This window comes from Aythya ferina, assembly GCF_964211825.1.
Source record: "Aythya ferina genome assembly, chromosome: 4".
Lineage (NCBI taxonomy): Eukaryota > Metazoa > Chordata > Aves > Anseriformes > Anatidae > Aythya > Aythya ferina.
The window spans coordinates 43035630-43062971 of record NC_140300.1 but is presented as its reverse complement, the minus strand read 5'-3'; the positions used below and the strand labels follow the sequence as shown (position 1 = coordinate 43062971).

At 41.2% G+C, this 27342-nt stretch overlaps 1 protein-coding gene across 3 annotated transcripts in view; it reads right to left on the bottom strand.

Annotated features, from left to right (window-relative positions):
• Positions 1 to 24828, bottom strand: part of ARHGAP10 (Rho GTPase activating protein 10) — a 143484-nt gene extending 118656 nt beyond the window's left edge. The window contains exon 1 of one of the 3 annotated variants that reach the window (XM_084517188.1): positions 24498 to 24828. In XM_084517188.1, the coding sequence (XP_084373314.1) occupies positions 24498 to 24651 (154 nt within the window). In that variant the 5' untranslated portion in view covers positions 24652 to 24828. Of the gene's footprint in view, positions 1 to 16680; positions 16853 to 24497 lie in introns of those variants that run through there. The other 2 variants (XM_084517186.1, XM_084517187.1) reach the window with 2 other exon arrangements.
• Positions 24829 to 27342: the final 2514 nt, after the last annotated feature.

The following is a 27342-nucleotide window of genomic DNA, read 5'->3' as shown; positions in this document are numbered from 1 at the left end:
CAACCCTAGTTCGGAGGGTGCTGCCAAGAAGTTAGCTATCCCACGGCCAGCTTTTGGAAAGCTGCCAGGAGTTTTCTATATAAAAAAAAAAAAAGGATGCCAGACAAATCACATACGCTTTCATTTGCTCAAACCTTGTTTTGGATAACTCACGGCTCATTTGCCACAAAAGGAGATAGGATAAGGAGTCAGGAACCCCAATTTTGCCTCTAGTTTCTGACGCACTGTTAGCGTAGTCCCAGCACTACAAAGCATCTATAAAATGTCAATTAAATAGAGACTAAAACAAAGAAGCTAACGTCATTCAATCTACCATGTGTGGATGTAAGGCAACAAAACAAGGAAAACCCTGAAGTGTTCAGTGAATCTGCTTGCTAAGGACAGCTGGAAAGCACGTCTTGATTTCAGTACAAAGCAGGAGCTTCTGACCTCCTCCTAGAGATGTCAGAGCAGTCTCTAGCACCAGCAGGCTGCAAGGACACGAAGCGGTGCACACACAGGACCACCTAACGTGCTGCATTGGTATTAGCAACCACCCTACTAGGTCACAGCATTTCAAGTGGCATTACTGCCTTAGAGAGCAGCAATACATTATTTTTTTTATGATACAAACTATCAATTTTACCATTCTGCAATATTTGTCCACACTAATTCTGTTGATTTCAGTAGCATTATCTGGGCACTAAAAACCATAGCGCCAGTTCTGAAAATTAAGTGCAAGCTTTCCCACACACCAATAAGTACACTTTGTATTTTACATTTATTATTTTCAAGTAGTTTGGAAACAATAAGGATGGCTGACACATTCAAGATTTTTCATTCATTTCTTAATCCATTTGCTAGTCATTTCTGTCAGATGGGTAAATTGTGAAAGAATGACAACCAGCTCTGAAAAAAACACAGAAAACAAGATGTTGGGTCTCAGCTTCATGCTTTTTCTTCTGCTCTTCCCAAGCAGACGTTCTCAAATGTTGCAAGAAGTAGTGAAAGATCAGATAGCATAAAAACCGCATATTGATTTCGTTATCTAGTCCCAGTTAGCACTGAACAATTAAAGTTCAAACATATATATAACAAATGATTTGTACAGCAAGTTCCCCAATACATTTCTTCCTTCGTTTAATGTTTCTTCTTGATTCTAGATTTTATACCATTTTTTTTCCCCGAAGCAGGGGAAAAGAAATGTCACGTTAACACATCAGCTGTGATACTCAAAAAAAAATTTGAATTCTTAAGCAGCATTAGGCTTTGCAAACTTTAGTCAAACTCAAGAACTGCTATTTTCTACTTTGCCCATTTAAGCCAGCACTTTTGCATGACTTGCAAAAAAAAAAAAAAAAAAAAAGACAAACCTTCAAACATCACAATGAAAAGCACCGGTGTAAGGTTTAGGCTGTTCCAACCTGATCCACGTTGTTCTGAACACATCCAATACAAGACAGCACAAAGACTCACAGCACACCTCTGCTGTTCCTACACACTTTGCTGGGGAAGACTTGCAGGCAGGCAGAAGAGAATCTCTTCTATCTGGACAGGAGAGCAGACCGGGGAGGGCAACGAGGGGCAGATCAAGCAGCTCAGTGCAGCTCAGCAGCACAGGCCAGGCTTCTATTAGAGCTATGGAAGATTTGTACTAACTCTTACTAATATCACAGTAATATGGGGTTACCTGCTTTAAAAAAAAATAATACTAATGATACTAATAATTGCAACATCACAGATGGTAGTGTAATTTCTCACTGTCCTGCACAGATAAATGCCACACTTGCATGAAAATCCCAGGCACTATCAGAGACAGAAGGTACGAAAAGAACATTAAGCCCTTAATGATGATTAGCTCCAGCAACTAAGGCTGCTTTAGGTTTGAATTTGTGCTTTCGGTCAGGATTCACCCTGCAGATACAGCTTTAGAGCTGCTTGCAAACCCCAGGGTTGTGATTCTCCAACTACAGCCCCCTGGACCTCCAGTAACCCGCAAGACCTGCTAGATGCAGTTCACTGAGGCTCCGCAGAGCTACAAACAGCTCTACCCTCCTGTCCAAAAGACCAAGGTCCGTGAGAAAGTTTGAGGGCAGACATCAGCCAAAACAAATGTTGAGCAGTTGCTTGTGGTACAAACTCCACAGAGAGAAAAAAAAAAAAAAAAAAAAAAAAAGGCCACACAGACCTGTAAGTGCCACTCAGCTCATCTTGTGACAAGTGTTTCGCAACGTTACTTCAAGAGCAGAATTGCCAACTAAGAGAAATGCAACAACCAGGTTCTACACAGACCTGCTGACTCCTCTTTACCTTTGCTCTTACTTGTGTTGACTGAGTGCAAGATGAGAAAATAGATGACTGCCCGAGAACAGGTACCCAGGATCTTTGCAGGCTGATAACGCCCTCCAAACCAACGTTATGAATCCAGTTCTCCAGAAGCAAGAGATTGAGAAAACTAAGGTTTTTTTTCTTCCAAATTAATTCCAAAGAGAATATTTGCAGCTATATAGCACAAATAATTACTAAGACCGATAGCTAAAAACAAATCTGTTTCATTACACGCTCTAGAGTATCAGGATGAGTTATGATTTGTGTTAGCATCACAACATTACATTTTAGTCAAATATGCAGTCCAAATAAGAGCTGAAACTTTTTTTTTTAAAAAACATTTTATTTTTATGACACTGGAATATACCACCAAAGCATGATCCAAACATGAGAATTACTCACGTATGGCAATCTGAGAGAAACCGCGCACCAGAGCTGCACTGGTGGGATGGCAGTCACCTCGTAACTGCAGTAAGAGTCCTTGTACCACAAAACACGCAGGACCAAGCAGCTCACCCACACCGCTTGCTCACTCATTCCTTCAGGTGAAAGCAGTGCCGCAGCTCTGAGGAACAGCACACACGAGCCCAGCCAGTTATCTTGGTGCTGCTTTAGGAAGTAACATGAACAGGTCTCCTCCAGCACTGTCGGTTTCCACTTCAAAACTAAAACACTGACAACCTATGCTTTCATTAACTGCTGTCTTCTTGTTCCTGGAGCATTTAACACATTAAAAAGCCAGAGCAAAGTGCAAACTCATGACGATAACCCCTACGCACATAACTGTAAAGTACCTGAGCCACAGAAAGGCCTACATACACACAAGAAGAAAACCTCCCTGACCAGGTTCACCAAGTATTTGCAAAGGCAGATCAAAGAAAACAAGATAGCGCACACTGGAGAAAAAAAAAAAGAAAAAAAAAAGTTGTTTGAAACAGAGTTCACGTTTCAAAGGATATAGAGCTGGAATAAATGCAAAAAACCTGCTTTTTGGTAAGTGCCTAGATAGAGTATTTCAGAGAGCATCTATAAAGTCTTTTTATCCAATACTTCCATCCCCACCAATAACATTCAGAGATGAGTGCAAATAGATTTCAAAAAGAAAATAGATCTTTTAAAAACACTGACAGAACTGAGACGCTATTTTGAGTGTGACAAAGCACGCTGGTGTGTGGCACCAACAGCATTTATTTTCCAAGGAAGTCTGCATAGAAGAAACAGTGAGTTGGTAAATTAGGCACAATAGCACGTTCAACTGAAGCACCAGAAGCGACTGAGCAACGTGCAGCACTACCTTTGTTTCCACTACTTCCCCCATGCATAAGTGCAATTCCACAGCTAAACACAGGACCGGTACGTGAACAGCCATCGCTGGGCTCATGCAGATTCTGCAGTCATGGGAAAAAGATGGTTGAGGAAACTCAGTGCCTGAAGAGGAAGCAACTCATCGCGTGCATTCTTTTACAAGCCACAAAAGCAAGCCATGCAGCAGTACTGCAAGAAAAACTGGATTCAAATACAAAGCAAGTTTAACCAGCTGTTGATTAAAGATAAGTCTTGAAGCCACAGCAAGACATACAGAGAGGAGGGATGCCCATGGCGTCATTTACAGTTGCTCAGAAGCTGGCAAAAAGCCACGTATGTCAGTGTCCTGTGCACACACTGTGTGGCTGAGCCTCCCTAGTGGGATACAGCCCTGCCACAGGGCTGGGCCATAAGTTTTTCCCAAATCTAGAAGGTACCTGAACACTGTATGTGGCAAGGGTCTGTCGGGATCCACCTGCTGCAAGCTGCCTGTCCGGCTTCCAGCTGCCTCCCACAGCCTGAGCGTCCCACGCCTAAAGCTGTTGTGGCTACACGGGAACTTTGAAGGAGCAGGTAGCAATAATTTCATGCTAAGGCAACGATCTGAGAAATTTTAAGAAAAACTAGATCAACTGTATTTCTACCAGCCTTTGAGTACGGTGGCATAAATTGTGCTTAAAAGGAGAAATGAATTACGTTGAATATGTTGAATTAGGAAAGCTGGACTCATGCAGAATAGGACTGGAAACTGTTTTACCTTCCAGCCCAAGTACAGACTTCGACAAGGTCAAACGCTGTGCCCCTGACCACCAGCCATTACAGGGGAAGGTACCTCAGCCTAGGGTATCAGCAGGGTAGAATTATTACTGAACAGCACACAGCAATTCAGTTAGCTAATTCTCACTCTCATCTCTTTTGTTACAGACAAACTGATAATGAAGCAGTGTACACCTGTTTCACTGGAGTATACTCACATTCCTATACACCCATTTCTTAAAACAAGGGGTACAACTTAGGTTGCTTATGTTTTAAGTAGGCCATGAGTTATTCTTCAAGAAAATGACAAAAACACAACTAAATCTGTGAAAATAATCTATATTGAAAAAAATAGCACTTCCAGGACTGAGGGAATCTATTACTGCAGGCAAATCAGTCTACAGGCACTGGCATAATCCCAAATGTAACCTGGCGGGAGAGCTATAACAAGTACTTAATCAGATGCTCCATTATAAGAAATAGATAGCCACTATAAATCTTAACCACGATGACTCAGAACAGCAAGGTTAAAGCAGCAGCAATTTCAACTATATATAAAAGAATTAGTACCCTCATCACTACTCATCTTTTCACTCATTTTAAATGTCAGATGAGCCAAACGTAATATAATCTTATATTAATGCGAGTGTCTTAGTGTATAATTTCATTTTGTTTCCCAGCCATCTTTCACACTGACATTTTTCCTTCCAGATTTTTCTTAGATTGTTCTTTTCAATAGTTCAACAGAAGAAAAATGGATAATGGTAAAACTTGACCATCACGTGTTAAAAATGAGCTATGTTGCAGTTTATAGTTAAGGTCTATTGCATGGTAACTGGAGACAGTTTGGGGAATTATTTATTATCCAGATCACCAGATTTATCTGACCTAGAGCACAAGCAACTAACCAGATGTTTAATCCTCCAGCTGCCAAGTTCTCCATCATGCTGTGAAGGCAGGCCCATCAAGTAACATCAACACTGTGCAAATATGCAAGATGAACAAGTCAGTATTTACGAAGAATTTGTAAAAGCTAGCATTAAAGGGGAACCATTTTAGTAATGAAAGCTGGAAGCAGTTTAACTTGATCAGAGCTGCACTTTTAAGTTCCTCTAGAGTTTTCTAAGAATTAGCCTTTAAGTAGAAAAAGAAGCTGTCATCAAAGTTTCTATTCTGGTATACCATCCTGTGTCACTGGTACACTGTATCCACTTTGACAGCAAACTACATATGGAACTTCTACAAATGCTGGTTATTGCCTTTTACAGCACTGATATGATTCAACTAACTGGGGGGAGGGAAATATCACTAGACATCAGGCAACATGCTTCCCTATCCATTCTGCTCACCCTCTTCATCACGCACAGATTAGATATTAACTGGCAAAACCAGATGGCATCATAGCACTTTCCAGGATATTTGGCAAGCAACCTTCAGGAAAGAAGGGGCTTGATGCTTCTAGAAATAATGTTCTAACAATTTTTTACCACTAGGTCTCATGAGGATCACTTCTTCGTATCAGTACTTACTACTTACATACTAATGAGAAACTGCCTTTCCCTCAGAAACGTGTTTTATACTTGGAGGAACAAAAAGGAAATAAAGAGTCGAACTACCAAAAAAATTAGAGGGAAACAAAAAAGACAAAAGGAAAAACCCGAAGAGCTAACAGTACACCAGGGAAAATAATCACAGCACCAATTACTGTGATGCAGCTTAAATAATATGCCATGACACAGCCAAACGGAACAAATGGAATAAGATGCAAACATTTGTTCCAATTTATCTTCTATTTATTTGAAACAGTGATGGGGCCTGATGACTCAATAAATCATTATTAACACTTTTTCCAGCGAAGCTCAACTAACCTACTATCAGCTGGACCGAGGGAACCTCACAGCGCTGCACCGAAGCAATCGAGCAGCCAGATTTGTACAATAAAGAACAGTGTGTGAGTGCCAGGTTAACAGTTGGAAGTTGCTTTAGACAGCTGCAAATCTAGCTTTCGTTTTGGCATTCTTTGTGCTTTCAAAGAAAAAAAATGTTGCTGCATGCAACACAAATCACAAGCTCACATTTTTTTCTTATTTGCGTTTTCCATATTTGAAGTTCTACTTGACTGCAGTAATTTCATAATCCACTCCGTAGCTCCAAGCAAAACATTAGCAAGCAAAGTTGTTTTGCTCAGTTTGTGTGACTCCTGCTACCTGCAGGACTGTGTAATTCAGAAAAATGCCAAAGATGGTTCCTTATCCCCTCTTTGCTTGAGCTGTAAACTTTTTGTTTTGAGCTGGAAAAGAAAAGAAGCCACAGCCAAACAAATTATAAAGTGGAGGAAAAAGGAATATAGTCAGTTGAGAAAATGGCTAGCCTGGAAGCAACCACAACTATTTCTGGCTATATTCATTTATCCTTTTTCTTGCAACAATGCACAAAGGCTTTTCCTCTGTTAGTGGGAAATTAAAATAAAGGAAATCTTGAACCTAGAAACCAACACACATACCATGCAAAGACCTTCTAAAAGGAGAGGAGAAAGACTCTTTTCTCCAAATTGCATCATATACTTATCTTCCCAAGATCTCTTTGACATTCGTTTATAACATGAATAATTACCACTTGAATTGCTTTAAAGCAGCTCTCTTTTATTTATTTGCAAGTATAGTGGAAAACAAAAATATACATCAGAAAGTGTTCATGTGCATGACACATGAAGGTAATAAGGGAACAGAAAGTAATTCTTTGTGCTTTTTCTTAAACTTAAAAGCCAACATTTACACACATCTTATATTTCTTCTGCAAAAAAACGAAGTCTCAGGGTACGACAAAACTCCTGGGACAGGAAATTATTTTGGTCATGACGTCTGCAGCTTCAGCTGTCAAATACATGAATATTTCTGCACTTACACTTCCGTTGTTTTCTCTTCCTAGACTGCTTTCCTTGCCATTAAAGAAAGCAACAGCGGCAGCACCTAAAATACTGCACCTATGTGTTACTTAATCTAACATTATAATCTTTTAAAAAAGAGGAGGGGGGAACCACTGGAGGTCACTGATAAAATAAAGAAATATTTCAGTGTTGCTGTGCCTGAGCTTCCTCAGCACTGGTAAGGACTGAGGATATAGGCACTGAGACTCTCAGATGCTCAAAAGCAGCCTGCCTGTTGGATGCACAGACACTGCCAAATACCGCGATCTCTCATTTTCACATGAGAAACACTCTTAGACTACAGTTAAATATATAAATAGCCATTTGGCATAGAAAAACTATAACCTCTTATTTCAGCACAGAGTAGTCCAAGTACCTACAAAGCTTTTCTAGGCGTTCATTACGCAGTGCCCCTTTCCCTAAAACAATCCAGCCGACTCAACACAAACACGTTCACTGCTGACAGTCCATGATTCGGCCATGTGACTGTCCTGCACATATTTCAGGTATTAGCCGTGTCAAACTAATTACCAGAGACTACTTGACAGGGTCTTTCACATTATCCAAAAACCGTGGAGGACACGGTGTGTAACAAATCTTGCCCAGCTCAGTTGAGAGTTGTAGTTTTGCTGACAGCTTTCCCTCCATAAATCACATACTCACTGGCTAGCAAGCCACTAAGAGAACTGTCAGGAATCCAGCGTACGATGTGGTTGTAAACACAACAGGCTGTATTTTTCGCACATGTATGAGAGCCTCTTTGTCAATGACAACAGCTACAGCATCAGAAATGACACCATTTCCGCTTGTACTAATAGTGAAGGTTTCCACCTTAGCTTGACAAAGAGTGCTTCAGGCTGTGCTGCCTCTGACTTCAAATCTTGCAACTCAGTTAATAACCCTCCTTAGCAAAGGGCTGCGTATCAAGGGTGTGTCGATCAAATTAGAAGTTCTTCTGATGAGTAAATTTTTCCTCCCCATATTTCTTGTCACTGATGAGCAGCACACAGATACGAGGATACAATACATAAGCACATATACAAGTACCAGTGGGAGCTTGTAGAAACACAACATCAACATTACTCATATTACCACACTTTTCAGGCCAAAATACCCATCCAAAGCATTCAGGCAGTGTTTCAAGCATCAGAGTCTAAATTAAGAGTACAAGAAAAATGATTCAAAGGGAAGCGCATTAGCATGCCTGACCAAGCAAGAGTCCTGTACAGCAAATACATGACATGCTGCAGCTTCATATAGGGAAGGCAGGAAAGCACAATGTCCACTTTTCCAGGAGACCTTCAAGTTAAAGTACTGCTGTAATTTATGTTTCAACTCCTTTGCTTCAGTGCACAGGAAGGAGAGATTATAAAACTAATTGTTTAAGTGGAAATGACAGCTACATCTGGAAGACGCAGAGCAGGCAGGCAAAGCAAACATTCTCCTAGGACACCGAACAAACAGCGAGAAGCACGGCTCTGGGATCGTCGGTGACGTACAGCCCTGCAGCCGTGGTTTAACAGCACAACCAATTTGGGAGGGCTGTGCTAATAACAGCTGACATACCAGTAGCACGGAAATACTAAAACTCAAATGTATACAGCATCAAAGTCATCTAAGCACTCCAACTGCCCTCACACCCAAAACGCTAACTATATGTCGCTAAATGACGGACCAAAGTCCTGGAAGGCAAGGGAAGAGGATGAAACAAGGCAGAGGAGGAGAAGGGAGATCCAGTGTCTGCCACCTTGAACTGAAACCTTCAACCATGGGCAGGTTCTGGCCCTTACAGAAGATGAAGGCTATCCAGTGGGGACAGGGGAGTTTGCACTGGCAGGGAGAAATGAATCAAACCCCACACATGGTGCTTCAAAGCACCTTTAGCTTTTTCTCTGGAAGTGCCAGCAGTGGTTTTCTACCTTCTCCTGACACAGTTTTTGTGCCCAGCACATGCTAGACTCAAAACACAAATGTTTCTAGGTAAATGTAGACCCTCAGTATATCTCACATGAGTTTCTTTACTCATCTTGATTTCTTTGGAGGCATATTTAAGCCTTTAAGCACAACTTGTCCTAACGATCATTAGTCATTAACTTATGCAAACTTCAGTGTTGCATGCTGATCTCTCTTGCTTCTACATCACAGCAACCTATACCAAACCGGGTAAAAACATACCAAAGGCCAGCCTGGGAACTTGGAACACAGTAAGGCTCTGAACAATGTTCAGAGTTGCACAGATTATACAGAACTGACAACAGAAAATAGATGTTGATTCCCTGATCGTTTACCAGACTGTAATTAGAGTTTGCTCCACGGAACTGAATTTCTCTCAGTGAAAGATACATAAAATCATTATTTAGTCCTTCGGTATTTAAAACTTTAAACAAAGTGCAATCACAACAAATTAGAAGTTATCCACATAACACTGGCTGTACGGACACAGAAAAGGAAAGAAAAAGCATTCAGGTGTTTTATTTCTTAGATAACTAGGGAATGTGGTTTTTTAGTTAGTATGTTCTCTACTAACCTTATCTATCTCATTTCAGAAGCCAAATTCCAAAGCAGGCATCTGCAAATGGGAATCTCTGCATAAACAGTTCCTGGTCTGAGGTCAGCTCAGAGCAGAACCATCTTCTCCTTATTAGTAATACAGATTTTAAAAATTCTTTATAAGGAGAAGTTGATATTACTAATACCAATTTACTTAAGAACTGAAAGCAACGTGCCTGTTGGGAGCTTACAACGCAGCTGGCTTGCTGACTGTTGGCCATGAAATCCCCCAAGCCCCTTCTGACTCTCATTTTGTCATCATCTTTCCCATTGGCACAAGCATAAACCGTATGGGCTTTGCATACAATTCATCATCTTCACTCTTGGTTTACTAAGATTCAGTCTACTCAAATTTAAGACACTTGTCCATAATTAAGCCACATAAAATGACAGGGACTAAGACTTAGATTTCAGTTCAATGGGACCCACATGTTTCATGTTAAAACAAGACAAATTAGGATTTACTCACAGGGTTTCCAGATAATTTTTGTTATTAGTTACCAGTGTCAAGACACAGAAAGAGACAAATCCAAAAATTCAGTCAATTACTTTTAGGCCTGGGTAGCAGCCAGCAGAAGTACTCGCTGGCTTCAGAGAAGGTTTGCCAAATGTTGAGAGACGTTAGCATCGGCAGGGAATATTTCCTTTCTTGGCTTCTATCTGCCAGAGGTTGCAGTCACCAAATTAGGATTAAGGACGGCTCCAGAAGGAACAACACAGGGCTAAATTTAGGACTCATCTCAGTATTAACTACGTGCTAGGACAGAGCCTGAGTTGGTGGGATTACTGAGGTAGGAAAAAGAGAAAAGAGCCAAAACCGGCACTGGACTTAGAAGGGTGCAGCTGGCTATGCCTGCCTGCCTCTGTCACAGAGGAACAGGAGGCAGGTCTAACCCAGGGGAGCGCAGCCAGCATGTGTGCAGGGCAGGACACCAAAAGCTTTGGACAGAAAGGACTGCCAGACACAAGGAGAGATTTGGATAAGCCAAAATCAATGTACTAAGGCTCCTACAGAGTCTGTAAATTAACACCTGTCTGGAGTTAGTTCTGGAATCGACTGGTGGGTTTGGGGATAGATTTCAAGCCAGCACAAGCACACACGTTGCTGACTGACTGAGCCACCAAGGGAAGCACAATCCCAGGTTTGCTATTGCAATTTCTTGCTATTCCAGCAAGCACAAAGAATCAGGCAGATGCGATCGTTACCTTGAAGAACATTTAACACGATGGCATACAAAAACCCAAGATGTACAATTCAACATGCCTTCTCACATCTACAAGTGCAAAACAGTTCTGATCACCACTTCACAAACTGAATGGTGCTCTGAACTTGCCACACGATTCACAATACAACCACAGTGCCTGCAATCTGCCTTACCAAGCACTGCTTAGAAGGGTAAACGTCAGGGCCTCCTAATTGCTAACTCCAATAAAGACTCGGTGTGCAGCCTTATCTAATCAGTTGGTCTCTCACCTCACTCGTCTGTAAACAGACTGAGCAGCCCAACCTACTTGGCAGGATGCTGAAAGACCAGCATCTGAAATGCTTTATGCACTTCAAAGTGCTACAGAGGTGAAGAGTTTTGTTTGTTTATTGAGAACTCCTCTCCCACTCATTTTAAATTGCACATGCTTTACATGACAGAAGAAACAATGCCACCAATAGAACAGCGGAAATCATTACCAAGAGCTTCAGATGGGTTGGGACTGGGCTGATCTTAAGCAAGCAAGCTTACCTTCAGTGCTCCTGCTGCCATTTCCTGCACACAGCTGTCTGCTGTTTTTTTTCTAGCAGCTTCCCTAAGAACATTCTTGCTGTCAGGAACCCCCGATCAGACCAAGCTGGTCAATGCATGATTACAGGACAAGTCAGGAATTCATATAGAAGGGAAAAACCTTAATCACTAACAGTATGTGCATACATAAGAGCAACAACTCTCAATTCTCCCCATCATATTAACTATCCACTTGCAATAACTTTATATCCTCCTGGAATCTAAAAGATCAAAAACACTAAAACACAGACAAATGACATTATAAGTTAAGGAAAGAAGCAAAAAAAAAAAAAAAAAAAAAAAACGAACTCTTTATTGACAACAAGGAATTTTCAACTTCCTATACTGCAAGTACCAGGAAAGCATCCCTGTGGGCTTTGATGGAGAAAGGAACAGTAGTCCAGAAAGCATCAAAAGACAATTTGTGAAGTGACTGACAGAACACAAAACCAACAGGTTTAAGCAAAGAACATGGAAGGGAAACAAAATAATGAAATTCACTTAATAGCAGTCAATAAATGAGAGCTACCACGTGACATGGCAACATTCTCCAAAACAGCACGGATTTTGTTTCTCTGGAAAAGGTTACACAATCCTTCAACTTAAAAAGGATGAAGAAAACTGCACTAGAGAGCATTATAGTGGGTCCCTCTCTGGAGGGGAAGCAACTGTGACTAAGCAAGTAACTTCAGAAAGACAAGCGAGAAAAGCCACCACACTCCTCCCAAGTACAGGACCGATGGGCAGCCCTCTGACATTACAACTTATTGACATCAGTGTATTCCATCTGGTATTGTTCAGAGCTCCAAAAGCTCTGTTTTTCCCTGCTAATTATCCCCCTGTGGGTAATAACTCAACTGACAGTGGCAACCCTGGATGTTTTGTGAGGGAGGGATGCAACTAGGAGAGAAGGCAGTTTACTCTGGGAAAAGAAGAAGAAAAGCCTAGGAACAACATTCCTACAGGTTTCATCATTAACTTGCTAGCTGGCATCTCTCTGACCTGTGTAGCATTAGCAGACCACATTCATTCTGTTCCTGCTCTCTATGAGAGAGTAAATTACAGAGTAGGAAAGAGCAGTGGCAGATGCATGGAAGCAAAAGAAAAAATATTAAAAAAAAACAAACAAACCCACAAGCACCTCTTCCAAAGCTTAGCAAGGGCTTCAGAGAAACTGGTTCAGCCTTTATTCTGTTCTAGCAGCTCTAACACAAACTCTTAGGAACCCTGAGCATGGCTCCATGCTAACCTGTGTGAAAAAACACGCTGTTGAACCTATCCTTCTCTTCCCTATTATCTGAACATTCACATATATTTGCTCTACAAATTTTCACCAGAAAAGCCAGGTAGATGTGAAACAAGGTGCGAGAGGCAGCAAACTGACAAGCAATGACAAGGTCTAAGAAATGACCCAACTAAGACCACACAGAAGGAAGAGAGAAAAAGGGAGAATCACAAGCTGCAGAGCAGCTACAAGGTATTTTCCAAGTAACATTGCTTCCCGGCTTCCCTCAGTGACTCTGCTCGTCACTCGGGGAATGCCACCCCGAGCCACCCATCCAGGCACCCAGACTGAAACTCGGCAGCTGCTCACATCTCTCTCAGCTCCTACACTAATAATAGCGTCCAGGAAGCAATGTTCCAACATGGCCATTCAGTAATGTTCTCATGAAATGTGAGATCAGCTCCTGACCACTATTAAAATACTGCAATTTTCCATATTTGAAAGAAAAACAGCAGGAGAGGGCAGCAAAAAAAAAAAAAAAAAAAAAAAAAAAAAAAGCTGCTGCTGCTGAAGAATGGCATCCCTACTCAAGACAAGTGTAAATATAGCTCTCCTCAAAAAGATTTACTTCCAAATCTGAGACATCAAAAGCATCTGATCCCTTTTGTGAGCCTTCGACTTCCTAAACACAAGAAAGTTATAGCTGTTACAACGGAACAGAACCAAAAAAGCATATAAAGAAAGCTTTATTTATATAAGGACAGAAATTGAAACAAATGTTAACAGTAATGTTTGGGTTATGTTTGGTGCTTTTGGAGCATCAGAGGGCTTTTATTTGTTTCACTATGTGTCAGGAGGGGCTTCGTTTGTTACATGTTTCTTACAAATCTGTCAATTTTCTCTGTAACAGACAGGAGTTGGGGGGAAAGAAGCAGCTAAGGGATCAGTTACTAGTGCAGTCCTGTTACTTGCTCCACTCGAAACAAAACTGCTACTTTTCTTAAACGACCTCTAGTTTCTGATTTTGTTTTAAAATGCATTGGTAGCAATAATGCCAACATAATTTTCAAGAAGGTATCAGAGCCATCTTCCTGGTAAACACTTCAATGTAAAGAAGTACAAAAGAAAAAAAAAAAAAAAAAAAGTATAAGAAAGATATTTTCTCAAGGAAGCAAGTTTTCCAGCAACACTTCAAATCTGAACAGGATTTCATTTTGTCCAGTGAGCACAGTAACAAGACTGCCATTCCAAATTCTTCTTCACAAATGAATACTTCCTATGAAAACATGACTGCCCATATGCTATAAACCTTAGAGATGTCAAACCACTGACTTAAATTCCCACTTCAATGATCTGCACTACAAGGGCAGAACAGCTGCCTTCTGAGTTAATACTGCCATGCCCTCCATACTGAGATGTCTAAAACATTACTGTAGGAGAATGCTGCACGCTCTCCTATCAGATACTATTTTAAGCTAATTTACCTTGTAGAGGATGTAAAAAAGTTTGTAACTACCACTCAATGCAAATGACTACAGAAAAAAAGCAGCGGGTGCAGTCTTACATAAAATGCAAAAGGGACTGATACGCAACACTGCCCTATAGCATTTCAAAATTTGTGAAGTATTTTACAGATAAATGTGCTCAAATCTGAGGCAATAGCTTAAAGAGCAATGGACATAAAGAAAAAAAGATGGAGAGTTTGCCTAGATTGCTCCCAAAGTCTAGCTACAGATTGCTCTTTTGTCCATACCAAAAAAATATCCAAGTATATGAAAAGCCTCAACAGTGCTGGGTGATAAAAGAAGCAGCATGGTGTGAAGGGATGGAAACATGCTACTATTTCATTCATTCAACTCACTTGTTTCCTGCCTACTACCTGGTCAGCGCTACGAAAAGAAAAAACATTCAGCAGAGATAAAGAAAGAGCCCTATATACAATACAGATCCTGTTACAACAAACAATATTTTGGTGTAACTAAAGAGAAATTCCTAGCAAAGACACATTCCAATTACGGACATGAAAGCAGTTAATGGAGGCAGGAAGAGAAATAAAATTGAGATAAATGAACACAAAGAAGCGTTTCTGTTGAGTCTCAAAGCTACATTTTCAAACTAACAGTTTCATCTAGAAGAGTGCTTTAGAGGAGTTCTGCTTCTTAAATACACTTGCTAAAATTTATTGTCCACTAGGTTAACTGTCATGATTACTAGACCAGATACGGACACAACTTCTCAGGGATCTTCCGAGCTGCTAGCCACTAGATCTCATCCCTCTGCGAGGGCATTTCCAGTAGTGAAGAATACGCTCAGAGCAGGATACAATCCCCGAGCACTGCCCAGAAATACAGCTGCCAGCCCTCAAGCACTTGGGCTTTGCAATGGATGGATGAGCCTTTCCAAGCCAGACAAAGCATTTCAGCTCATCTGAAATCATGGTATCCTGGCATATCTAGGTTCACGTCTCCTTCAGCTTTACCTGAAGCAAAGGAAAGTTCACCTGAAGAGAGGACAACATTCCCACACATGAGATGCAAAGATGTCACCCAGGCATTTCCTTAGTTCATTTCAGCAACTACATTAAAACTTGAGCTGAATTTCTCGAGCTTTGTCCCATACCTCTATAAAACATAGCTAACAACTTATGCAAGAGGAAGGAAACAGATGCCCAAAAGAAATTTTCATGCTGCCCCTTACGGAGCACTGCCTTCCCCCTCAGGTGCAGCCCTGCAGAATCTCACGGGAAGAACACGAAAGGTGTTGGCAGACACACAGAAATGTTTTGTAACTAGTTGCGGCCACGGGACAGGAGAGTGTTTGCAGGTTCTTTTTAGCACCAGATTCTTTTACTTCCATTATTAGAAGTAAAAGAAGTTACAAAGGATGCAATATATCTAGGTAATTTTATGTCTTTTGCCAAAAGCGATGGATTTGCTGGAACACTACAACAGCCAGTCAAGAGGCACAACAGAAATTTAAAACTGCTAAAAGTATAAAAGTAGGATTAAAAAAAGAAGTGAGGCACAGTAACAGTACAGGAATATTGCCACACAACAAGAACGTTTAAAAGCAGACTGGAAAATAGCTTTGTAGACAAAAAATGAGTTGAACTGACAAAGCTTTAGAAAAACAGTTATTCAGCTTGTCAATTAGAGCAGGCCTTTTCTACAGAGACAGCACACTACCTGATACTTTAACAGGAAAACAGCGTTGACAATGCAAATTATACAGTTTTGTTCTCAAAGCACCAGTGTGTTTCAAAGGCTGAAACTACAGTGTTTGGTTTGTTAATCCACATAAGCTACAAACTCAGTCACATGACAGATTTCTAAGAACGCTGACTTACTGCCAAAATTAAATTTCAAAAAGTTTTACTTCGAGTCCTCAGTGACCCAGCAACCTGCTCCTTTCACCTGTTCTGCAAGCTGGTGCTTTAAAAAAAAAAAATCTAAGCAATTATTTTCTTTTAAATCTATTACCAATTTCCTTATCAACTCTGAAAATATTAATAACACTTGAATATAGGCATGTTGGAACAAAAAAAAAAAAAAGTATATTTTTTTAAAGCATGCAACTTTTTCTAAGGACTGGCAAAAGTCACAGGTTACAACAAACAAAAGTAAGGTGTGCTCCCTCTGCTTGGGAAGAGAATCCACCTTTTGAGATTTGATATATTACAGTCCAGTATTTTCTTGGTGATGGTGGTGTTTTGTTTTGGTTTTTAAGTTGAAACATTACAAGCTTCAATCTCTTCATACATTTACCAGTTCTAAGCCCTCAGTTCATCAGGTTAATGGGGACAGGTGCAAATTTCAATGCTAAAAAAAAGCACTTACCAGCAACAGACTTACTGAGGATGTACTCCTGGACACTGCACATTCTACAGCTTCCTCCAAGGCTCAGCTCTAACACACCGTCTTGCTCAGTTTTGTCCTGGTTACTCAATTTTCCTTGCCAAATTAAACAAGACATTTTGTTCCTCCTCAAGGACACAGAGTCCCAAGCAGCAAGTGGATATACAAAAGCTACAAAGAATTAAGGTAAACTAATAGCCAGATCTGCTGGGAGGGTCAAATTCTTCTCTCTCGACCTACCTGATAACTCCCACCTGCCCCTCCTCTAAGCGAAAGAGGCAAAAACAAGCAGCAACACGACATTTATTCAAAGGTGTGGACAGTAGTAAAACCAACACCAGTTTAATAAGACTATGATTTTCTGTCACTGCAGATTACTCTTCCCTACTCCTGCCTCTTTCCCACAGAGGACATCCCCAGATTCAGGAACTTCTTAATCTGCCTTGGCCTGTTACTGCCACGTTGCTTCTAAGCACCTGCGTTATCTTCTCTCAATTTTTATCTTGAAAGATGAGCAAACATATGGGAGGGAAAAGAACAGCCAGGGGAGGAAACGAAAACAGAACAGAGGGAGTAGAAGACATCCGCACAAAAAGCATCAGCCCACAGATGCACGCAGGAATGGTAAAACAACTACATAACATTCAGCTTGCCTGCCAGAAATTGCCCAAAACACCTGTACAAAAAATAAATAAATAAATAATAATTTGAGAATAGCATAAACCTAACCACAGCTCTCCCATAAGGTATCCATCCCAGATCCAACGTCCCCTTTCCCAGTGAGGTGCTTGTGTGTGCACTCTGGATACCAGGTGCACATCTGCAGCCCAGGCACACAGCGTGGGGTGTTTAAACTGCAGCCCCTGCCTCTTCCACCACAGTCCTGTCCCAGAGCACAGCCTTCAAGAGAGCAGCTGGGATGCAGCTCCTGTGCCTACCATGGTTGTTTTTGCCAAAGAAGATGGATTTAGCTCAGCAATAAGATAGATTTTGGGCACCTACTAAAACTGACAGATGTTGAAGTCTCTGAACAGTCATTGCTTCAACTATTCTGCTAATAATGTGCCCAAGCCCATCTGATCATATATTTTTACAATCACCAGGTACTCCAGAAAGGCATTCAACTGCTCAAAATATCTTAATTCTCCACATCTAAAGCATAAAGACTTTTAAAAGACAAATCAGAACACCAGTGTGTCACAGCATCTCTATAACAACAACAGCAAGTTTCATCTGGAAGCTCAGAGAAGTGGCATTAGAGTGTCTTTAAACCTCAGACCCAAAGGGGAATCCCAGCAAACATCAACAAGTCATAAACACTCCCCTGAGAAGCCACAACCCTCCACATCAAAACATTAAGGGTATTGCCAAGGTCCACATGCTGTTGACTACCTCCCTTGGACAGCCAAGCCTCTATTTTTTAAGCTAGCAAGTAAAATGCAGCAGTAGTGATCGAAGCTGGTGGTGTAAAACAAAGCACCAAGGTCGCAGCGAACTCCATATATAAATATGCAATGTTAAAAAACAGCTGGGGAGGTAGGAGGAGAGAAGTACTGGGATGCAGCTCTCCCATGCCGTTGCAAAACACATTTCCAAGTGCTCCTCTTGGAAGCCAGGGTGCAGCACCTGGCCTGCACACTCCTCCCACTGCTGCAGGTGGCACAAATAGAGCACTCTGCAGCAGGCCAGCTCCCCTCCCTGCCTCCTTGTAAGAAATCAGTACATATCCCAAATCAGAAAAAAGGTCTGCCTCACTACGGACTACAAAGTTGATTTTAGACTCACTTGAGAACTATTTTCAGCACCGTTAACTTCTGCTTATCAAAATTTACAGCATATTTGTATTACGGAGCTGACAAATATATGATCATTTCAGGAATACGATCATTTTCAGTACACCTGCAGCCTTAGCAAGTGCACAGCCTTAGCAGCCGATCTATTTCTTTCTTTAATTGCAAGCAGGTGTTGTCACTTTAGACTGTAGAGCAAATTCCAGCCTATTCCAGATGATGGATTCAAATTCCATACGATTTAATACATTTCCAAGAGGCTTGTCATTAAAAATGAAAAAAAAATAAAGCAGGGAAAGAATTGGAACATGAACTATGAGATGACTTTTCTAAAGATTACAAACTGCTCTATTTGGTTTTGTTTGTTTGTTTTTGTCCTGAAAAGACACTAAACACCAGTCTCCTTCAATAACTACCTACACAGTTTATCTAAACTAAAAACTACCATTTCCACAAATTTTTCAGGAGACAGAATCGCTCCAGTCAAGAACCTGTTGCATCTCTTATCACTGATAAAACTCATGTAAATTCATGTATTTTTATGAAATCACACGTTCTAGTTCACCAGCACAATGCTCGACTTTGAATACAGGAAAAAAACGGTGGAACATCTGCAGGACAAAGAAGGTAATGGAGCTAGTTAGTAATCCAAGCTGAAAAGACATGATTCAAGATGACAAACTGGCATCCTCCACAGAATGAGCTTGACACTTTTTATAGCTACTGACACAGTAATGAATGCTTTACTTTGGGTGGAGCTAAATGTAACGTTCTACGGAGTATCTTCTTAAAAGAAAGTACTTCCCTGATCCTAACACAGAAACAGCTTTATCTACAAGCAGGGAAAAAAGGCAGTGTCTTAGCTAATTAGGCCTAACACTGGCAATCACCTCGGAGGGAAGGGAAAAACAACATTCTGCTATTATACATGTAAGCAGTTCTTTCTGAAGGGAAAGCTGCATCAGATGGGCCCCAAAGCATCCATTTGCCTTAGTCTTCCAATGATGACACTATCGAGCTGAATTCCAGTAGGAAGGTCTTTGTTTGAATAGTATATTAAAAATATATATATATATACTGCTCGGTAGCCTAACACTACCCTAGCAGAAATTTTTATCTCACTTTGCCCTAACAGAGTGTTTTTCAAACTTGTATCTCAGACTGTTCATATAAGAGCACTTATTTGCTTACTGTTATCACATCTACAACGTGCCTTAGAAATAAAGGTCATTTTTGCAATTGAAAACTGAAACAGCTCTCTAAAACATTAAGTGTGAAGATACACTAATACATAGCTCCCACTGAATTCAGGGGAAATGAGGCAAAGATGGAGGCCTAGCTAATACTGATGATTTAGGAAAGTTTGCACACAAACTCAGCTAAGGCTCCCCACTCTTCCCCCTTTTTGACTAGGAATGACATTAGGTTTTACTCTGTCTTCGGATTCTTTCTAAATCTTCAGTGAATGCCCATTTCTCCAACAGAAGTTATTAATGAGGCCCCTACTAACTGTTTTACTTTACTTCTTTGACATGCACTTAAGTGCCAAAAGAACAACATTATTGTTGCAGAAAATTCCTAAGACTTCCAGAGCTGGCACAAATTATACAGTCAGCTAAGTGGGTTCATAAATGCGGATTATGCTAAGGAAAGCTTTAAAAAACAGACATTTAGTACTTAGGAAAAAAAAGCACTGTGGTTCAGGTGATCTGAACAGCTTCTACACTCTGTTATTACACAGATTATAACAGCCACTACCGTTTTCTAATGACATCCATCTCTGGTCAGACCAAAAACCCACCTAGTGCAGCATCTGAGAGGTCAACCAACACCATACACTAAGAGAAGGTGCCCAGAAACAAAAACAGGTGTTTGGTCAACACCGACAACAAATTAGGTCCTGGATTTGGATTAGGAATTGCTCATCAGCCAACTCTGCTAGAAGAAATACTCAGCCTATTCCAGTAGGTCAAGGATGGGACTGGGAATGGCTTTATTCCCATTGTCAACATGATTTCCACTCTGCTTATCTTCTCGATGGTGAGCTTGTAAAAGACCGGTTAGTAATAACTAAGAATATCTCAGTGGAAACAGAATTTGCTGTTTTTTCTCATGAATGCAGAAATACTCCCTGGAGCATGCCAGCATTCTTCAGTGACAATTACCAGTAACTCTTCATATTCCAACAAAAAAAGACAAAAGAAATCTGGTTCTTGCTTTATATTCTGTCTGGAAAAGTGCAAGGAATAACATTTCTTTAAGCATAAAACAGTAACAGCAATAAAAATAGTCACTAGAAATCTGAGCACACAGTTTCCTGCAGAGACTAGCACTAGACTAGTGAGGATGTGTTTTCCTCCTCTGACACACCAAATACAATGGCTGAGACATCACAAAACTTAGCTCACAAAACCAAAACCTCAAGGTACGGTAGAAGCTATCCGGCTCTCAACCAAAACAGCTGCACAGCAACACTAACAAGAGACAGACCTGCCCCAGTGAAAAGCTGGCCATCCAGCTGATGGAGAGCAAGTTTCTCAGGGTACAAGCAGAGGAAAACAGCTGCTCTGGGTGCTAGCACAAGTGACAGGGGTATTTGAATACTGCAGTGCCCTTGTGGTAGCAGCTGTAGATGGTGCAGACTTGATGAAGGGCTGTATGACGCTTTTCAGCTAAGGATGAGAGCACTCATGTGGGGCACCCTTCCCTTCCAAATTTTGTCTGGACTTCCCCTTGGATGGACATAGCATAGTGACACCATCCCTCTGAAGTCTCCTGGGAACCCAACTTCTTCCCAGCTTCTCTCTTTCATCTTCAGCAGCCTGTTACAAAATCGCAGCAGCTGAACCCAAACAGAGTTCTCCTCTGATACAAGCCTAAATCCCAGAAGTGTGAGGCTATGCATGCACACACTGGAAACAGCTGTGGGCACACAGAAGCATCCTTCACAAAACCCCTTGTGCAGATTCTTCCTACTCCACCCTGAGGGTGGAATCCTGCCATATAAAAAGCGACAGCTCCTGATGCACATTTACAGGAAAAGTCTCAGCTTCAGAAAAAAACAATCTTCAAATCTTACATTCTTGTCAAGAGACCAAGACTTGGGCCACCGAAGGGGGAGGAATTAGGAAGCAAGTATGTAGTAGTTATCCAGTATATTCTGCACCTTCCAATAACTTGCATCTCAGATTTTAAGAGCTCTGAACTAAACCTCTCGAATTCCTATTTTATTTCAGAATAAGGATTCTTTGATCAGGCACCTCTAAATTTAATTTCTCTCAACAGAAGAATTACTAACTCCATCCAGAAGTTATTTTTAAACTATTTTGATCTTCACTTGTTTGCCTGAACTAGAATCCCCTGAGACATACTGCATTTTTATTTTGAAAGGCGTATGTGCATACCACTTGTACTTACTGATCAGTGGAAAAAAACTTCCTGTACTCCTTTTAAACATATTTAACTGCCATAAGAAAATAAAGAGATACCTATTGTTTATTCATTTTTCCAATATTTAGTTTGAAGTAGACAACTCAGTGATTCAAACCATGACACAGGAAACGAGACAGCTTTGAGTCAGTCTTGTTTATCTTTCTATCAGATTCTTGAAACAACTGAGACCTAAAACTGCAAAGATCCACTTGAAGCGTACCTCGTAACTGAGGGGTGGAAGCTCACCGAATTAAGAACACAAAAGATTTTCCTTTTCTTCTAAAAGCAGCACAGTCTGGTACTAACAAAATTTAATTCTTCTGAGTTTTAGGTGGAAAATACACTCCCGTACAACAGAGGATACAAACGGGATGGAGCATCAAAGCCACTTGCAATATTTTCTGTCAGACAGGAAGCATGATGCATTAAGTCGCATAAGTTATTCACACCTCAAGAATCCTCACAATATTTCTGGTAAGCTGCTGCTTTACAAGGGAAATAAGGAAAGCACTAGTCTGAAAACAGCTCAGATAAGGAAATGCAGGCGCTTCCTATACAGTCAGTTCATTTCTCACAAATTTAAGAATATTGGGCCTAGTACATTCTACATATCAGGAAGTTCACTATGCTCACATATCAATTATAACAGGTGAAACTTCTTGTAATTTACCCAGTTCTAGAAATAAATTCTTTAGCTATTAAAACAGCTTTAAAAAAAAAATAAAATCATCCTCAACTGTTGGCTAAAATGGAGCCATTTAAGCTCTTGAAATGCCCTGTTTAATTATCACATTCTCTTGATGGTGGCAAGCCAGTCTTCATGTAGAAAATGCAGTTTTGACAGAGATGAATAGCTGAGTCTAGACCACTTCTTGAGCCCAGTTTTCAGAACAAACATTAATCCCATTTGGTTTCCTGACGGTGAAAGAATCTGGTTCCTCAACTTATTTAGATGCCAGTGCTTTCTTCTGCAAGCACAAGGAGGACCAACATGCTAACCACCAGGGTTCTAACAAGTCGTAACTCCTCCTTGCATTTCCTCTGGTTCGGTTTGGCTTTTAACATCTGTTGAACAGTGGCACTGCTTCACCGGCAGCAGCAGAAGACGACCCAATTTCAAACCTGTCAAACAGGGCTCTCTAGAGGGGAGAGACAACTGTGGAAAACCGAAACACGTTAGGAGGCTTACCACACACAGCTACGTCCACCACTCACTGCACTCCACATCAACATTATCAGCAGAGGATTTTGCTGGGGTCAGGAGGCTCACAGAAATTAGGGCTTTCCCCACTTCCAGACTTTTGAATTGAGTTCTGTGTATATAACTGTGTGTGTGAAACAGAGTTTGGGACACTTGCCAGAAGGCTGTCTAAGGAGCTGAGGAATATAAGCAAAGTAGAATGATTTCCCTCTATTTTTCTTGCTCAAATTTCGAGACGCTTTGTACGTTGTATTTCATGTTAAGATGACTTCTACCGACACCACAAATCACAGATTACAGAACATCCTCAAGAAACACTTGATTTGCAAGAACTGAACATTAACTGGCCAACAAATAAGAGTTACAAACAAGTGAAATTTGATAAGATGTTTTCTACCTTTTTTACCTTTTTATTTATTTATTTATTTATTTTTTACCCAGGTATTTCAAACTGACACAAGTAGGAAAGAATGTTTATTTGCACCAAATGGGTTACCTCTGTTTTTAAGACTCTCATCCTATCCAGGCAGCTACACATCCCACACCAGTGGCCAAACCCCTCTCAACCTGCTTTAAATGAAGTACCTTGAAAGCTGTGGTTCTCTGCCTTCAGAAATTTCCCATGATATCAAAGATGCAGAATACTTTATAGAATGGTGTCAGAGTGCTGCATTAGTGATTCATTTGTATACTTGGTAGGATCAACTATCATAATAGATATTTAGGTGACTATACTACTAGATCTTAAGTTAAATTATGCTAACACAATACTACATCAAGAATGTCTATTAATGTGGGCACTCAAGACAAAAAAAAAAAAAAATTATCACCAAACCACGACATAGATACTACACACAGACACACAATATACGTTTCCAACAAGTACAAAAGTCAAAATTGCCATCAAATTTTGAAAGGCCAAATCCACAGCGCTGATAACTAGCGCTGTCACCGCAAAAGCGTAACTCCTGTGATTCCTGAACACGCTTAAAATTTTAACAAAGATGTGTTTCCAGGAGCTTCTCGGCAGGTGAGGAACACATGCACGTGTTACGTGTAGCTTTCTGTAGGCGATGCAGCGCTCCGCCGCTCAGCTCGGTAACACAGCGCTGGGACTGAACCGGGCTTCTCCTTCCCCCAGCCTTCCCCTCCCGGCTCAGCTCGGGCCATACACCGCCGAAGACCCCAGCCAGGCCCCAAATGGCTGTGAGGGGGCCGGCAGGTGGGCAGCAGAAGCCAGGCAGCCCCCTGCTCGCCGCCTGAAAGCCGAGGCAGCAGCAGCAGCGAGCCGCTGCTCAGGCGCTGCTCAGCCTCAGGGCGACAGCGGCGACACGGCGCGACCCCCAGCCCAGCCCAGCCCTTTCCTCCCCACTCACTTTTGGTGGCGGCGATCAGGTTTTTGCCATCCTTCAGCAACTCCTTGATAAACTTATTGGTCTTCTCCAGCTCGGCCTCGTGGGCTCGCACCCGCTCCCTGAACCAGGGGCTGTCCAGGTAGCAGTCGCTGAACTCCAGCGGCTGCAGCCCCATGGCTGCGGGGCCGGCCCGGCCTTGGCTCCCCTCACAACCCCGCTCCGGCGGCTGCGAGCCCCGCGGCCACAAAGAGCGGGCGGCTCCGGCGGCTCCCCCCGCGCAGGGCTGGGCGCGGGCAGCGACGAGGCGGCCTCCCCGCTGCCAGGGGCGGCGCTGAGGGAAGCGAGGGGAGAGGAGAGAAGGGGAGAGGAGAGGAGAGGAGAGAGGGAGGAGAGGGGGCGGCCCGCTCCCCGCCGGCCCAGCCCACAGGGCGGCCGCCTGCCACGACGCCCTCTCGGGCAGAGGGGGGCTGCTGTCAGGGAGTGCAACTCCTGCAGCGAGAGGCTGAGGCGATCACCTCACTTTCCCGAGTGCTGGACTGTTCCCTTGTCTGAAACGACCGCAGGTGGTGCCGAGAGAAGACCCTGCACACCCAGCCTTTCAAGCAAGCGTCCCCACTGCTACACCGCCTCGCCTGCTGCCACTATTTTCCAAACTTAGCTGAGAAGTCACTATGCCACGCAGAGCTGTGTTTAAAAGGAGAATTAAAATCAACCTTAAAAAATAACAAACACTTCTTATCTCTGTTTACATTATTGGAGCAGCATTTCAAGAGCAAATATAGTTTCCATGAATAGTTTATTTACTCTGTCCTGCGCTCGTCTTCAGGATGAAATTTAGATTAATATTTGTCACGCTTGTTTATGGTTACTGCAGTTCTCCTATTATTCCACTGAAATGTTGTAAAGTAATCAGGTTGCATACATTGCATGAAGTTACTTGAATTCAAGTTTTAAAAACTTGTTTATTTTTATTATTTATATTTACTAATATTTTATTTTTAACTTCACGTTTAAAGCAAGGAAGCAAATTCACTATTCCGGCAAAATTCTGCACTGTTGATCCAGTGTTGTTATGCAGACAACACTCTGGATCCCTAGCACCTACAGAAAATGATTAAATGTGTTTTTCTAAAGCCTGACCCACCAATTCAAAACACTTTCTGATCCTGAAATGACAGAATTGTGGTTAAAAAAGAGAAAGGGAGAAGACCTGAGGAGAAATAATAAACCATTAAATTAAATGGGAAAAAAAAAATGAAGTTTAATGAGCAATTAAAGGAGCTGCACTTTCTTTGCTAATTAAGGCTAAAAGTGTTTTTATATCAGCAGTCTTCTTTTCTGCCACTCTCTAATTAAGGTCATCAAATTTTACAGCCTTGTTGTAGCCTCATTTAAATACTAACACAGCATGACTACATGAAGTTCTGGCAACCTCCTGTCCTTATGCCATTATTCATCTATGCTGTGGCTATTTACCCTTGATAATCATTGCAAGTGTGGTTTCATGAAACACCCTCTTCAAGTTATTTTATACAATAGACATACACTATCAAGGCATTTGTTTTGTTCTTCCTTACCTTTCTTATGCTCTTGAATGATCACTTCAAAATGCTGATTTTCATGAAAGACACTGTTATTTTGTTCTCCTGTGGCTGGTTCTGTCTCTAATCTGTATGCTATGGAGAGATGAGTTAGCAATTAGTAATATTAACTTGCAGTTTTATTGATGTTTTGTTACAGAGCATTGATATCAGCTTCTACCATTTGAAACATGCAGCTGTGTTGAGTTGTTGAAAACACCAATGAAAACAGTGGCAGCAACTACATCATTCCAAGGTGTTGCAGTTTTGTCTCCTAAGCACTTTTACCTCAGGAGGAAAGCCCTATTCTGGGCTAGAGTTTACACGGTTTCATTCCAACTCCCACCTTGCATTATATTAGTAGCCTTACGCATATGCAAGGTACTACTATGCTGCATATTCCTCTCATACATCAGGTTTGCAAATAGAAATGGACTAATGTCTGACCACCCATGATGCAGACCAACATTATTTAATCTACTGTCAACTGAACTAGTCTGAATGTTATTACAGCAATCGCATACATGACTGCTAAGATGGGCATTCTCTTCAGGCATTCCTTTGTAACACAAACTCTACCCAACAAATTATCTTAGTATGCAGCTGTATGCAAACATTATATTCTGTGGCCTTTTTTTATTTTTCTCTGAGGTGTTCCATCAAGATGTACAAAGTGAGTATGAAATTAAAAAAAAAACCTCTCCAGCCCTTGAACTCAATTGACTCATACAAACTGCAAGGATTTGACATTGACAGTTTTTAGTAATCTTCTCCCACAAATGTAACAGTGTAAAATATCAATTTAAATTGTGTCAAATTAGCACACAGTAATACTTGATTTATGCTTTAAAATAAGCACTATAAAATATTTATGCTATGTATCTGGTACTTTCTCTGGTCTAAAAACAGAGCTGAAGAGGTTTAGAAAATGATGGAGCTACCAGGCTCCTGGCCCATCACAGTATTCAGGACAGTCCAACTCCTGTTACACCTCACTGTCCATAGGTGATAATCACCTGTACTATGCCCTCATGTTCCCACTATGTCCCACAGATGTTAATAGTTGTCTTTCTCCCCATGTTACCCTCCTGTAGCTGGAAAGCATAATTAAGCTAAATTTAGAGAAGCTTGTTCCCCATCTGTAACTAATTTAAAGTTCATTGCTTTATTTTCAAAATTGAAGGGCTACGTCTGTTTATACCAGTTGATTTAATAAGACACTATATCCTGACTTATAGCTCAGTTTAGATAAGAAATATTTGATACACTCTGATGATATTTGTATG